General features: G+C 39.6%; 1 protein-coding gene across 1 annotated transcript in view; it reads left to right on the top strand.

Annotated features, from left to right (window-relative positions):
- The first annotated feature begins 1,584 nt into the window (after positions 1-1,584).
- Positions 1,585-15,997, top strand: part of MIB1 (MIB E3 ubiquitin protein ligase 1) — a 139,338-nt gene continuing 124,925 nt past the window's right edge. Inside the window, exon 1 of the mRNA XM_047696601.1 lies at positions 1,585-2,574. Within this exon, the coding sequence (XP_047552557.1) occupies positions 2,346-2,574 (229 nt within the window). The 5' untranslated portion in view covers positions 1,585-2,345. The remainder of the gene's footprint in view (positions 2,575-15,997) is intronic.

The raw sequence follows: 15,997 nt of genomic DNA, 5'->3' as shown, positions 1-15,997 counted from the left end.
ACAGAGATCACAAGTAGGCAGAGAGGCAGGCAGAGAGAGAGGAAGGGAAGCAGGCTCCCTGCTGAGCAGAGAGCCGGATGTGGGGCTCCATCCCAGGACCCTGGGATCATGACCTGAGCCGAAGGCAAAGGCTTTAACCCACTGAGCCACCCAGGTGCCCTGCCCCTCCAGAATTTTTTTCTCTACTTATTAATTCAATTGATTAATCTAATTGGTTATCCTGAAAGGAAGGAAACCAGAAAAGATCCCAGAGAGAGAAGTAAGAGCTGGCAGATACTAATAGTGTCCTTAATTGAATAGCTGCAATTGAGTAGCTCTGGCAAAAGCACATTTTAAATTTCTGGGGTGAAAATATTTTAAAACAGACTAGAAATTTGACTGGCCTATTCTGAACAAATTTTTTTTTTTTTTAAAGATTTTATTTATTTATTTGACAGAGATTACAAGCAGGCAGAGAAGCAGGCAGAGAGAGATAGGAGGAAGCAGGCTCTCCGCTGAGCAGAGAGCCCGATGCGGGGAGCCGAAGGCAGAGGCTTTAAGCCACTGAGCCACCCAGGTGCCCCCTGAACAAATATTTTAAGTCGTGTTCAGTCTCTCCAATTAGCTCTGTTTGGTCTTGGGGATTCCATATTGGTATTTTCCTCAGTTTTATTTACATGAAAAATTAAGAATATTTTATTTATTTTACAACATAATAATTGGTCACATTTTACACCTCTTTTCTTTCCACTGGATTATTGTCTTTCTACTTGGTTATTTGATTCTGTGGGAGTATTCCTGCTCCTGTGACTCTCAGGAAAAGCAACAATGCCTACATGCTGGGCTGAAAAACAATGGTTTTAAATCTTACACACCATAATGTTATTTAAGTAAGGGCAGCCAGAAACCACTTTTAGGGCCCTCTTATTTTCCTTCCAAGTTGTCTTTTGTATTCAACGGCTGAATCACGTCTAGGGTGGAGGGGCTTATCAATGGGCAAGGTACGCATAAACTCTCAGGAGCGTGTACTGTTTGGTCTACTTAGCACCCTGACTCCGCAGGAAGGCAAGACACAGCTTTCAGAGGACTTTGCACGTAGCTCACACTCAACACCATTCTACTCAGCTTAAAAATACATCCCTAATCACCCACTCTAGTTTGATATGTTTGAAATTTACATACAAAAATACACGTCGTCCTTAATCTGTGCTATAATCTGTCCTACTTCAGATCCCATTAAAAAAGACGACTAAAACAACATGGAATCCCCAGTTCACACTGTACACCTAGGTGCACTACAACTTAAAAACCGACCTCATCACAACTACCTGGTTTCACTGCCCGTGTAGCCCTGTCCCAGATTCATCTAGATTTCCTCCAGCCCCACCTCCGGGAGGGTGGGACGGATTTCTTGCTCCGCCCCCTTTCTCACAGCCAATGGAGCGCGCCGCACCACCCGTAGGCCACGACTCCGTTGAGCCGCCCCTCCAGCGCCTCAGGCTCAGGCTGGCCGTCACCCGCCACCCTCCCCCCACCCCCGCCACCGCGCTTTCCGGCCGAGCGCATGCGCACTCTCATCGGGCCCTGGAGAGACGCTTAGGGATCGATTTTTTCTCTTTTCTTTCTCTAGTCGCGCCACTCTCCGAAACCCTTTCCGCCCTACTGTTGCCGAGGCTCCCCCTCCTAGTCCGAGAAGGTGCTGCTCCAGCCTTGAGTGCGTCAGTATCCGGATGTGGAGCCGCTCTCGCCCGGCGGGGACTCTGTGGCGGGGCGGAGCGCGGCGGCGTGCGCGGGGGCAGAGAGAAGGGGGCCCGTGGGCCCGGGCGCTCGCCGGACGCCGGGAGGTACCACCGCTGTCCACGGGGGAGGAGGCGGCGCCGGCAGTCGGGCGGCCACCCCGGAGCGAGGGGCTGGGGGAGAAAAAAGGCCGGCAGTTAAGCTTGCTCCCCGCTGCCCTCGCCGTCTCCCCCGGGCTAGCTTCCCCCGGCCCCCTGCGCTCCCCGCGCTCCCGGCCGGGGGAGAGCGTGGTTTCCTGGCGGCCGTCGCTGTAGCCCGGCCGGGGAGCCCGGAGGAAGCGGGGGAGTCCCCGCCCACGGCCCCCTCCCCTCTGCCCGCCCGCCGCGGCGGCGTCTGAGCCGCTGAGGTCCGGCCTCCAGTCCGAGCGGGGGGCGCGGCGGCGGCGGCGACGGCTGGAGAGCGGTTGTGGTCTTGGCGGGGACCGCGTCGCCGCCCTCGTGAATTATTCCCACGTCCCCCGGGGCTCCCTGCCGCTCCCGCCGGCGCCGAGAGTCCGGACCGGGCCCAACTCCCTCACGGGCCCCCCGGCGGCGGCGGCGGCAGCGGGGGAGCCCACCGCCCGGGCCCCGATGAGTAACTCCCGGAATAACCGGGTGATGGTGGAAGGGGTCGGGGCCCGGGTAGTACGCGGCCCGGACTGGAAGTGGGGGAAGCAGGACGGCGGCGAGGGCCATGTGGGCACGGTCCGGAGCTTCGAGAGCCCCGAGGAGGTGGTAGTGGTGTGGGACAACGGCACCGCGGCCAACTATCGCTGCTCCGGGGCCTACGACTTGCGCATCCTGGACAGCGCGCCCACGGGTAAGTCTTGGCCGCTTGGCCCCGGGCTTGCGAGCGTGCGGGGAAGGGGCGAGGCCGGGTGGGCGTCGGGCTGCCTGGGAGAAGCCCGCAGTAGGAAGGGAGAGAGCCAAAGAGATTTAGGTTCAGTACCTGGTAAACAAAAACTTGCAGAAGAGACCCCGCTACCCCCACGGGAAATGATGGCAGCACCATCACCAGGATGCTTTCAAGCCTGGAAGGCACAAAGCACCGGGAAGACAACAGACTGTTCCCCTCCTCCTCCTCTAGGGAAAGGGTCTGGAGAGGCCTGTCTAATAACCCATTGACATTAACCAGCCACCGAGTGATAACTGTCTGAAGAGAGGCTTGCCTAGCCATATGGTGTTTAGTTGACGGGTTACAATCTCCGAGGGGCCTCTGGTAGTTCGGATTTGTTGAGATACCATGTATGTATGTATGTATAAGTGTATGTATTGCCTCCTATAATACATAGAAGGACTTGGACTTCAGTAGCTGAATGTTAATTAAGACCTTGTAGAATGATTTTTCATCTAAATTGTTTCATTAACAATAGAGGGAAAAATAGTCCAAGCTGTTGAACCATTTCCTTGTGTTAAATACTTTTTCCAAGCGGATTAGACACTGATTTTTTTTTGTCGTTAACATCCCATCTCTTAGGTTAGAGACTCACCCATTCATGCACAATGAGTCAAGGTCCTTGATTCACAAATATCAGGGATCTGTTTGTTACTGACTCTAGAATTTTTTGTAATGTGGTAAACTGAAGCCTTGTGCTCATAAAGCTCTAGCCTTATTTTTTTGGATTACTTTAATCAAAAATATTTTTACAGATTTGTCCATGATACTCTCTCTAGTAGAAAGTTCAAATTTAAAATTTGTTACTTTACAGAATGCATAAATAAGCTACTTTTAAAAAATTGAGGTATCATTGACATCTGTTAGTTTTCTGTGTACAACATGATTTGATATTTATATATATTGCAAAACGATCATCACAGTAAGTCTAGTTAGCATCCATAATCTACATAGTTAATAGAATTTTTTTCCTTTGTGATGAGAACTTCTAAGATTTACTGCCTTAGCAACTTTCAAATATGCAACAACACAGTGTCATTAATTGTAGTCACCATGCTGTACATTACATCCCATGACGTTTACTTTATAAGTGGAAGTTTGCACCTTTTGACAGCCTTCACCCATTTCACTTCCTCCCACCTCTGGCAACCAATCTGTTCTTTGTATCTTTGAGCTTTTGTATCTATGAGCTTTTTTTTTTTTTTTTAAGATTCCCTGTATAAATGAGATCATAGGGTATATGTCTTTTTCTGTTTTATTTCAGTTGGCACAGTGTTCTTGAGATCCATCCATATTGTTGCAAATGGCGGCATTTAATTCTTTTTTTAATGGTTGAGTTCATATTCCAGTGTGTGTGTGGGGGGGTGCACATTTTCTTTATCCATTCATCCATCGATGGACTTACAGGTTGTTTCCTTGTCTTGGCTATTGTAAATAATGCTTCAGTGAACATGAGGATGCATGTGTTTTTGAATTAGTGTTTTCCGTTTCTTTGGCTAGATACCCAGAAGTGTTGCTGGATCCTATGGTAGTTCTATTTTTGATCTTTTGCTGTTTCTTGTCGTTTTGGTAGTAGCCATTCTAGCTAGTATGAGGTGATGTCTCATTGTGGTTTTGATTTGCATTTTTATGATGATTAGTGATGTTGAACATTTCTTCATGTGTGTTGGCCATCCGTATATCTTCACTGAAAAAATATTCAGATGCTCTGTCCATTTTTTAATCAAATTGGTTTTTCTGCTGTTGAAGTGTATGAGTTCTGTATGTATTTTACAGATTAATCGTTATATGCATTATTTGCAAGCAGTTTCTCCCATTCAGTAAGTTCTTTCATTTTGTTGATGGTTTCCTTTGTTGTGCAGTGACTTGTTAGTTTGATGGAGTCCCACTTGTTTATTTTTGCTTTTGTTGCTTTTGGTGTCAAGTCCAAAAAAATCATTGCCAAAATCATTGTTAAAGAACTTACTCTCTGTGTTTTCTTTCCTTTCTTTTCCATTTTTTTTTTCTGCCTGTGTTTTCTTTTAGGAGTTTTATGGTTTCAGATCTTAACTTTAAAGTCTTTAATACGTTTTGAGTTAATTAATAAATAAGCTACTTCTAAGGCTTGATGATTGAATTTAACAAAGCCTAACAAATCTGAAATGGGTTCCTATTTGTTATTGGCAATGACAAAAAGGAAACTAACACAAGTCATCTCAGTTTTTTTGAACAGATAATTCATAAAATTGTGTTTCTTAACTGGTTATTTAAACATTGGGAAAGACATATATGCATGCCCAAAAGAAAAGATTCAACAGTACAAAAAGGGATAGCCATTGTTATCAGTTTCTTGTGTATTCTTACATACCCTATTTATTGCAAGCATATTTATTAATATACTGTAAATCTACCTTTTTAAAGCACAAATGGTAATAAACTATTCTCTTCTGCACTTTTGTTTCTTCCACTTAATATATTGGGAATTGTTCCATGTTAGCACATGTAGGTCTATCTTATTCTTTCATAAATGCATAATATTCCAGTGACTAGATACTATAATGTATTTAACTAGTGCTTTCTTGGTGGACATTTTATATTGTTTCAGGTCTTCTTATTCACTGTTATGCAGAATAAATCCTATGCATATATGTTGAGTACTTCTGTTATAGAATTGCATCAAGGGGTACACATATTTAACATTTTGATAGATACTGACTGGTTGCTGTCCAAAGACATTTTAGCACTTTACACTTTGACATTTTACATGGAATGAGGCATATACCTGTTTCTGCAGACTCCTAAAAGATTTTACCTTGCTAGCTCAAGCTAAAATTTCACCACAGCTCAATAATTTGGAGTCATCTTGGTATCGGTAATTGCACGTTTATGAGGAAATTTAAATATCTTTCTAGAGTTGGGACGCCTGGGTGGCTCAGTTGGTTAAGCAGCTGCCTTCGGCTCAGGTCATGATCCCAGAGTCCTGGGATCGAGTCCCACATCGGGCTCCTTGCTCGGCAGGGAGCCTGCTTCTCCCTCTGCCTCTGCCTGCCACTCTGTATGCCTGTGCTCGCTCTCTCTTCCTCTCTCTCTCTGATAAATAAATAAAATCTTAAAAAAAAAAATCTTTCTAGAGTAAAGTGTAACAAATCCTATATTACAGCAATTTTTGAAGGGTTATTAATGTCTGTGTGCTTTGTGGTGTGAAGTGTATCTGTCATAGTTTCATTATCTTATATAAAAACATGTTTTTAGAGGTAATTGTTTTAAAATCTCAGTTTAATTTACAAGATAATTTTACTCATTTAATTTGTTGTGTGTAATAATTCATCTTGTTCATCTGATTCTTTTAGCAGACATTTTATTTTTATTTATTTATTTATTTATTTTTTTTTTAAAGAGAGAGAGAGAGAGAGAGTGAGCACAGGCAGGAGCACAGGCAGACAGAGTGGCAGGCAGAGGCAGAGGGAGAAGCAGGCTCCCCACAGAACAAGGAGCCCAATGTGGGACTCGATCCCAGGACGCTGGGATCATGACCTGAGCCGAAGGCAGCTGCTTAACCAACTGAGCCACCCAGGTGTCCCTTAGCAGACATTTTAAAAGCATTTCTAGATGCAGGGTAGCTAGCCTTCTTATGCAGTGCTGTTGAAATGAATTTTGATTTCTATGATTTAATATCTTCAGTATTTTTTTTTTTTTTTAAGGATTGAACAAATCACAAACTGTTAGATTTGGTTTTACCCCACGACTATAATACTACTTTCAATTTTCTTTTCTCTTTTTTCGTAAAAATATTTGATAATTGATGTCTATTGGTACTTTATTACATTCTCAAGATTTATTAAATATTATATTTATTATATACAGTACTTGGTATTTCTTTACATAATAGTTAAAATAAAAATAAGTTTAACCTTGGGGCACCTGGATGGCTCAGTGAGTGAAAGCCTCTGCCTTGGCTCAGGTCATGATCCCAGGGTCTTGGGATGGAGCCCTGCATCAGGCTCTCTGCTCAGCAGGGAGCTTCCCCCACCCCCTCTGCCTGCCTCTTTGCCTATTTGTGATCCCTGTCAAATAAATAAATAAAATTAAAAAAAAAATAAGTTTAACCTTTCTGAAATAATTTCAGGTTTACAAAAATTACAAAACCAGGGACGCCTGGGTGGCTCAGTTGGTTAAGCAGCTGCCTTCGGCTCAGGTCATGATCCCAGCGTCCTGGGATCGAGTCCCACATCGGGCTCCTTGCTCAGCAGGGAGCCTGCTTCTCCCTCTGCCTGCCACTCTGTCTGCCTGTGCTCGCTCTCTTTCCCTCTCTCTCTCTGACAAATAAATAAATAAAATCGTTTAAAAAAAATTACAAAACCAGTAAAAAGAGTTCCCTTTTGCCCCTTGCTCATCTTCAAGTATTAATATCTTACAATTATTGAGACCAGAAAAATAACAGTAGTACAATACTGTTAACTAATCTACAGACCTTACTGAAATTTCAAATACTATTACATATAGTATTTGAGCTGCATGTGACGCTGTCAAATTTTCCAGCTTCAGATTGTCTGTCTTTACTCTTGTGGTATTATTTTTTTACTTTATCCATGTTCTTAATCTTTTACCTTTTTTTGTTGTTGTTGTTCTAAACAGCAGCTCAAAGTTCCAGTCATCCTACACTGTTGAAGCCAAGCTCTGCCCTTGGGAGAAGATATGACATTGTCATATCTACTTAACTATCATATTTTACCCAATATTCAGATTACTGAAATCTTACCTCTACTATAAAGCTTCTTTTGTTTAAAGAGAAAAATTGACCTTTTAATATTAGCTTGTAAGTGTGTGGTTGGGAGCAACATAGGTAATTACATTACCAGGTATGGGGGAAAACTTTCAGTTAGAAGTTAGAAGCCAGCTAGCTGGCTTTTTCCTTTATGTATGAGATAAATGGATTAGATCATTTTAAATACAAATTTTCCTCTAGCTGTGAAAATTTGATTTGATGTTAATAGTAAAGAGCTAATAACTATTCATATAGCTAACTCAGAGCTAACCTGGAAATAAAAATTTAAAAAGATATATTTCACCCCAGTCAGAGTGACAAAAATTAAAAGTCTAAAAATAGTATGTATTGATAAAGAATGTGGAGAAATGAGAACTCTCAGGTTATTGGTGGGACAGTAAATTGATACAACCACTTTAAGAAGCAGTTTGGCAATCTTGTAAACTTTACAATGCACATATTCTGCAACTAAGAAAATCTTCTAAGTGTATATCCATGAAATCCTTAGGCACAAATCCATTAAAAGGTATATAAAGAAATTCATTGCAGTATTGTTTATAAAAGCAATAATTTGGTAACTACTGAAAGTTTTTACATAATTTGTATATCATGTTACATGAGTCTCACGATAAAATATTAGCAGCTAAGGTGAAAGAATGTATATATATAATATATACAAGTATACTATGTATATATAGTCTATTTTTACCAAATATTTGTTAAGTAAAAAAATAGGTTTCAAAAAGGTACTATAGATGGTACTGTGCTTTTTATGTAAATTTTAAATACTGAAAAATTATGGAAAAATACATGCAGAAAAAGGATTAACACCTGCGCTGGAAATGATCCAGACATCGGGGTGGTATTTTGATATTTTGCTTTTCATCAGAATATTCTTCTTTTAAAAAATGAGAGCAGTATGATTTTTCTTCTTTTTTTGAAAATCTTAGTTTAATATATTAGTAAATCAAGTCTGATTCTAAATTGATTTTGTTTCCATTCTTGATTTTGCTAGATGCTGTAACTTTTAGGAGACCTCAGAAAGATAGATAGTTGATCCAAAGGGAAGAAGTGCATTTCTGAATGTTATGCTGGTTATTAAGCTCTTGTGTCTTGGCTTCAACCCACTCCCTGTATTGTACCTGGTGAGGCTGTGGTAGGACTCTGCATATTCTTTTTTGCCATCTGGATCCTACTTGGTTATGCCAATAGGGGATGCTCAAAGGACACTGGAAGGCTGGAGTGGGAGAAGGAACTTGCTCTTTTCTGTTTTGCTAGCTTTCTTTTGGTATCATCTTATCCAGTAGGGTTTCAGTGTCAGTATTTGATTCTAGTGTACTTTGTTCCAGTATAACCAGAAATATCTTCAGCGTGCCCCCACTCACTGATACCAGTACCAGCCGGTCCGACCCTTTCATCAAGGTCTGGATCCTAGCCATATGGGATGCTTTTTAAAAGCCTCTTATATTTTAGTACTCTCATTTCCCCCCCCTTGTTTGCCCATTTCTAGAAATGGTGGATTGGTATAGTTTCTGTCTCCTGACTGGACCCTAACGAATAATGTTTACTATCTTAATCTTATTTTTCTATTCCATTACCAGCTAAGTAAAATTTTTATTGAAATTTAGCTAGTAACTCTCCCTCTTTTCTGATGCTAATCATTTCTTATGTATGAATTGGAAGGTGTTTCTCTTTTATATTTTGAATCAATGAATTCTGAATTTACTGAATTTAAAATGAAATAAAATATTATTTTCTTTCAAGTATGAATATGAAAATTGGTGATACACATCATTTTGTTATTAAAGACCGTATAATGATGGAAACATCTCCAAATACCAGTTTTCACCTTGCTTACTCCAGTTTCTTTTGGGCAGCACTTATTTTCTCACATCATCTTTACCTGAGACACATTAAATGAGCATAATTAAAAGATCTTATAAGGAGCATACCACTAATGCCTACTTTTCATCCCAGAAAATGTGTGTAATTTTGAAACATTTATTTTTCATTTATTTTGTAAGTGAAAAATAATGAACTCATTCTTAATTTTGCCTCTTAAGCACTTTGTCTCAAGATAATCAACATCATGTTGTTTTGTGTCATTAGCATGCGTTCCACAAACCCACTTAATTAGGCACAAAAAAGCTGCAGTATGTCTTAATGTGCCAGAAGTGAGCAACAGTGGTGGGCCCAGGTGCTCTCAGTCTCTGACTCACCTTCAGTACACCTGTGTTCCCTATGGTATGTGTTTTTATACAGGGCTACTGAAGGTGTTAGTGTCAGCTGACTAATTTACAGTTAGTAAAACTTAATTTGATTTTTAGATTTTTAGAAAAAAAGTAAATGTAAAAGTAAAAGTTTCAGTGAAAGTCCACAACCCCCTTTTTTTTTAGAATGCTTGGGACTAAGTTTATACTTTTGGATTTTAGAACTATAATATGCTATGTTTGCAACACAGTACGTAACGCCCACTTTGAAGTTCACAGCAGTACCATGTAATCAGATAAATTAATATTTCTGCAGGGAAGCGCATGAATAATGATACTAAGGGGATGATAAAGACTACCTACTATATATAGCATTTTGTTTGTTCAGGATCAGGATTTATCACTCAGTGAGTTTGCTGCTAGCTTACAAAAACGCTTAGAGTTTGTGATTATCAGTAAGACATCGTGGACTTCCATTTTCTCTTGCATTTCAAAGGATCATGTTCTGTATCTCCTGAGTTGTATACCTCACTTTGGAAACCATTGCTCTAAGTCACTTAGCAGGAACTTTTGCATTTTAAGTACCTATAGGAAAATGGCTTTTTTTTTTTTTTTAAGATTTTATTTATTTGACAGAGAGAGATCACAAGTAGGCAGAGAGGCAGGCTGGGGGAGGGAGAGCAGGCTCCCTGCTGAGCAGAGAGCCCGATGTGGGGCTTGATCCCAGGACCCTGAGATTATGACCTGAGCTGAAGGCAGAGGCCTAACCCACTGAGCCACCCTGGTGCCCCGGAAAATGGCTTTTTAAAAACAGAATATTCCTCCTTATCATCATCATCATCATCATCTTCTTCTTTTAAAAGATTTTATTTATTTATTTGAGAGAGAGGGAATGAGAGAAAGACCTCAAGCAGATGGAGCAGCAGCAGGAGAGGGAGAAGCAGACTCCCTGCTGAGCAGGGAACCCAATGATGTGGGGCTCCGTCCCAGGACCTCAAGATCGTGACCTGGGCTGTTATTTACTCAGTGTTCACCATTGGAAATGTAGTTATCTCTCACCAAAGTTATTACTATATTATTGACTATATTCCCTACATTTTACTTTTCATCTCTGTGAGTTATTTACTTTATAACTGGAAATTTGTACCTCTTAAACCCTTTCACCTATTTTGCCTATTCCCCTACATCTCTCCCTTTTGGCAACCACTAGTTTGTTCTGTATGTTTATGAGTCTCTTTCCCTTTTTTTTTTTTTTTTTTTGCTGTTGTTTTGTTTGTTTGTTTGTTTTTAGGTTTCAGATGTAAATGAAATCATGATACTTGTCATTCTTTGTCTGACTTATTTTACTTAGCATAATAACCTCTAGATCCATCCATGTTGTTGTGAATGGCAAGACCATTCTTTTTTTTTTTTATGTCTGAGTAGTTTTCCATTCTGTGTGTGTGTGTATATATACATATATATATGTATACACCACATCATCTTTATCCATTTGTCTGTCAATAAACATGTGAGTTGCTTCTGTACCTTGGCTCTTGTAAATAATGCTGCAGTAAACATAAGGGTGGATATATCTTTTTGAATTAGTGCTTTCATCTTCTTTGGGTAATACCCAGCAGTGGAATTACTGGATCATATGGTAGTTCTGTTTTTAATTTTTTGAGGAACCTCCATATTGTTTTCCTTACTGGTTGCACCAGCTTACATTCCCACTAGCAGTGCATGAGGGTTTCCTTTTCATCACATCCTTTCCTATACTTGTTATTTTCTTTTTGATACTAGGTGTGAGGTGATATCTCACTGTTGTTTTGATTTGCATTTCTGGGTGATGAGTGATGCTGAGCATCTTTTCATGTGTCTGTTGGCCATCTGGATGTCTTCTTTTGAAAAATGTCTATTCAGGTCTTCTGCCAGTTTTTAAATTGGATTGTTTTTGATGTTAAGTTATATGTGTTCTTTATGTGTATTTTGGATATTAACCCTTTATCAGATATATCATTTGCAAATATCTTCTCCCATTCAGTAGCTTGCCTTTTTGTTTTGTTGATGGTTTCCTTCACTGTTTAAAAAAAGCCTTTGTAGTTTGATGTAGTCCTTCTAGTTTATTTTTGCTTATATTTCCTTTGCTGAGAAGGCATATCCAGAAAATGTTGTTAAAGTAAAGCCCATGTCCAGGAGATTACTGCCTATGTTTTTTTCACAAGTTCTATGATTTGGGGTCTTATATTTAGGTTTTTAATCTAGTTTGAGTTTATTTTCATGTATGGTGTAAGAAATTGTCCAGTTTCATTCTTTTGCATGTAGCTGTCTAGTACTAGTATGTTTTCCTAGTACTCATTTATTGAAGACACTGTCTTTTCTCCATTGTATGTTCTTGCCTCTTCTGTTGTAGATTAATTGACTGTATAAGCATGGCTTTATTTCTGGTCTCTCTATTCTGTTCCATTGGTCAGTGTCTTATTTTCATGCCAGTACCATACTGTTGTGATTACTGTAATTTTGTATTATAGCTTAAAATCTGGGATTGTGATATCTTTAACTTTCTTTCTTTCTCAAGATTCCTTTGGCTCTTTGGGATCTTTTATGGTTCCATACAATTTTAGGATTATTTGTTTTACTTCTGTGGGAAGTACCGTTGGTATTTTGGTAAGGATTGCATTAAATCTGTGGATTGCTTTAGGTATTATGGACACTAACCATATTAATTCTTCCAGTCTATGAGCACAGTGTTTCTTTCTGTTTGTTTCTATTGTCTTTTTTTAATTGTGAGTTTCTTTCATCAATATCTTAGTTTTTAGTGTACACGTCTTTCACCTCCTTAGTTGAATTTATTTGCGTGTGTTTTATTCCTTTTGATACAGTTGTAAATTGGATTGTTTTCTTAATTTCTCTTTCTGCTACTTCATTATTAGTGTTACTAGTTCAAAAGATTTCTATATATTAATTTTGCATCCTGCAATTTTGCTGAATTCATTTATTAGTCCTCATAGTTTTTTGGTGGCCTTCTTAGGGTTTTTTACATATGGTATGTCATCTGCAAATAATGACAAATTCTTTACCAATTTGGATTCCTTTTATTTCTTTTTCTTGTCTGATTGCTGCGGTGAGGACTTTCAGTACTATGTTGAATAAAAGTGGTAAGAGTGGACATTTTTGTCTTGTTCCTAATCGTAGAGTATTGAATATGATGTTAGCTATGGATTTATCATATATGACCTTTATTTATTTATTTTTGAAGATTTTATTTATTTATTTGACAGAGAGTGGGAGAGTACAAGTGGGGGCAGTGGCTGAGGGGGAGGGAGAAACAGGCTGCTTGCTGAGCAGGGAGTCCTACACAGGGCTCAGTCTCAGAACCCTGGGATCACAACCTGTGCTGAAGGCAGACACTTGACCAACTGAGCCACCCAGGCACCCTGTATATGACCTTTATTGTGTTAAGGTTAAGGTGTATTCCCTCTAAGCCCACTTTGTTGAGAGTTTTTATCAATTTTAACAGTTTTTATCTTTGTATGCCCATAGCTCTGTGTAAACAGTTCTTGTGAAATAGTCTGGTACCTAAATTATCTTTAAAAACTTTGTTTTGGAGGAAAAATGGGTTCTCAGTTCTATACAACTGGCTTATAAGTGAATTGATAAAACACAACTAAGATAAGGTGTCAGTCATTTAACTTAGTGGGGGAGGTAAGGGAACAAAAGCAGATAGCCCAGACATTCATTTATCATTTGGGGAGTACTTTTTTTTTTTTTTTTTTTTTTAAAGCACATTAACTTTTGTAGATAGTTGCATTGTTAGAATTACTTTATATTCTGTAAACACACTCATGATATGAGTATTTGGTTTTCTCCAGGGGTAGATTTATCTTACTGATGATAATTTTGTTCATAAAAAGACAAGAAATGGGATAGAAGCTTTTACATTAAAAAAAAAAGTCATTACTTGATTTTTGAGAGTTTTGTGGGGCTGATGATAATAAATTATAACAGCTTGGAATTGTAATAGTTAAGATTATGGTGCCTTGCTCACCTCTTCCCCAAGTCTGTCTTCATGAAGTAGTGGAAAATGTACTAGCTTAGTAGGGAACTTAAGGTTATTTGTTCATTCTAGATTTTTATCAAGTAAGACTGTTAACTAGGGGAGTAGACTAATATTTCATGGGCTCCCATCATTTTTCAGGCACTATGCTAAGTGTTTTATATGTTATCTATATATATATATTTTTCCTTTCTTTTCTTTTTTTCTTTTCTTTTTTTTTATTTGACAGACAGATCACAAGTAGGCAGAGCGGCAGGCAGAGAGAGACAGGTGGAGGAGGCAGGCTCCCTGCTGAGCAGAGAGCCCAATGTGGGACTCGATCCCAGGACCCTGAGATCATGACCTGAGCTGAAGGCAGAGGCTTTAACCACTGAGCCACCCAGGCGCCCCTATATATATTTTATATATATATAATATATAGTATATTATTTATATTATCATTTAATCCTGATAAAAATGTTATTTGATAGCCTTTACTTTACTGATGAGAAAACAGGCCATGAGAAATGAACTACCTTGCTCAAGATTTCACAAGTAATAAGTTGATGGTGGAGATTAAAATCTGGGTTTGTTAGGATGCCTTGGTGGCTCAATTGGTTAAGCATCTGCCTTTGGCTCAGGTCATGACCCCAGAGTCCTCGGATAGAGTCCCCATCTTCCTGCTCAGCGAGGAGTCTGCTTCTCCCTCTCCCACTGTCCCTCCCTGCTGCTTGTGCTCTCTTGTGCTTGCTCCCTTTCTCTCAAATGAAAAATAAAATCTTCTTTTTTTTTTTTTAAAGATTTTATTTATTTGACAGGAAGAGATCACAGGTAGGCAGAGAGGCAGGCAGAGAGAGAGAGGAGGAAGCAGCTCCCTGCCGATCAGAGAGCCCGATGCGGAGCTCGATCCCAGGACCCTGGGATCATGACCTGAGCTGAAGGCAGAGGCCTTAACCCACTGAGCCACCCAGGTGCCCCTGAATAAATAAAATCTTAAAAAAATTCTGGGTTTGTCAGTTTTTCTCTCCAACTTTATAACATTAATCTTTTTGAGCCATAGTTCTTCACCTGTAAAATGAAGTTGGAGTATGTCAAGGTATGCAGACGCATGTTTTGCTTCTAAAATGAAATAGTAAATTTTCATTGGTTAGCAGGAAAAAAAGTGATAAATTTTTTTTTAATTAAAGATTTTGTTTATTTATTTGTCAGAGAGACAGGCACAGTGAGAGAGGGAACACAAGCAGGGGGAGTAAGAGAGGGAGACAGGCTTCCCTCTGAACAAGCAGCCGGATGTGGGTCTCGATCCCAGGATGCTGGGACCATGACCGAGCTGAAGGCAGACGCTTAATGACTAAGCCACCCAGGCTCCCCAAAAGTGATAAAATTCTTAATTTTGTTTGACCTTATTAACTTTCTACCCCTATACAACAGTGCTAAAAATAACAACCATAATACTAAAATTGCCAAGTGTATGCCTATTTTGATAACTTCTTTCTTTTGTTTGGATTGTGCATGGCATGATTGTAATTTAATTATGCAAACTTGTAATACAGTAGAGTAGCAGAGGATGCAAAAATAGATGAGAATAACTTGTCCAACAGAAAAGATATGATGGAATTGTAGATTTTGGGTGAGATGCCTTCAGAGATATTTTCTTAATGTATAATAAGAATTGGTTGTACTTGAAATAGTGATGTTGCACTTTACTACATTATTGAAATGAACTAAAAAGTAAATAATCTTTTCATTTTTTTAAAAAAAGATTTTATTTGTTTATTTGACAGAGAGAGATCACAAGTAGGCAGAGAGGCAGGCAGAGAGAGAGAGAGAGGAGGAAGCAGGCTCCCTGCTGAGCAGAGAGCCCGATGCGGTACTCGATCCCAGGACCCCGAGATCATGACCTGAGCCAAAGGTAGAGGCTTTAACCCACTGAGCCGCCCAGGCGCCCCAATCATTTCAATTTTTAAAGTGTATCTCTCTGAGATTTATTTGACTATTAGAGTAGGATTTGATAACTTATAGTATTTTGAATCTAGTAACTTGAATTGGGAACATGCTGCTCTAGATATGTAATTATTCTTTAGGTAAGATCAGATGGAGAAAAAACCTGAGTGGAACGAAGACCTTAATAGGGCCAAACTTTGTAATCAGACCCACCTAGGTTTGAATTTGAGCCTGCCATCTACTAATATTGTGTGACTTAAGGTAGGTTACTTACCTCAGCCTCAGTATCTTCATGTTTACATGGGAATCATAATGCCTAGCTTTTAGTATTATTGGAAAGATTAAATAAAGTATGTGTAAGGCATGTTAGCTTCATGTGGTAATGAGTAGTGGCCAGTATTATTAGTAATAACAATCTTATTTTCATTAATTTAG

Source organism: Lutra lutra, chromosome 12 (assembly GCF_902655055.1).
Source record: "Lutra lutra chromosome 12, mLutLut1.2, whole genome shotgun sequence".
In the NCBI taxonomy this organism is placed as follows: Eukaryota; Metazoa; Chordata; class Mammalia; order Carnivora; family Mustelidae; genus Lutra; species Lutra lutra.
The sequence above is the reverse complement of the archived record's forward strand: the minus strand, read 5'-3'. Positions and strand labels throughout refer to the sequence as shown.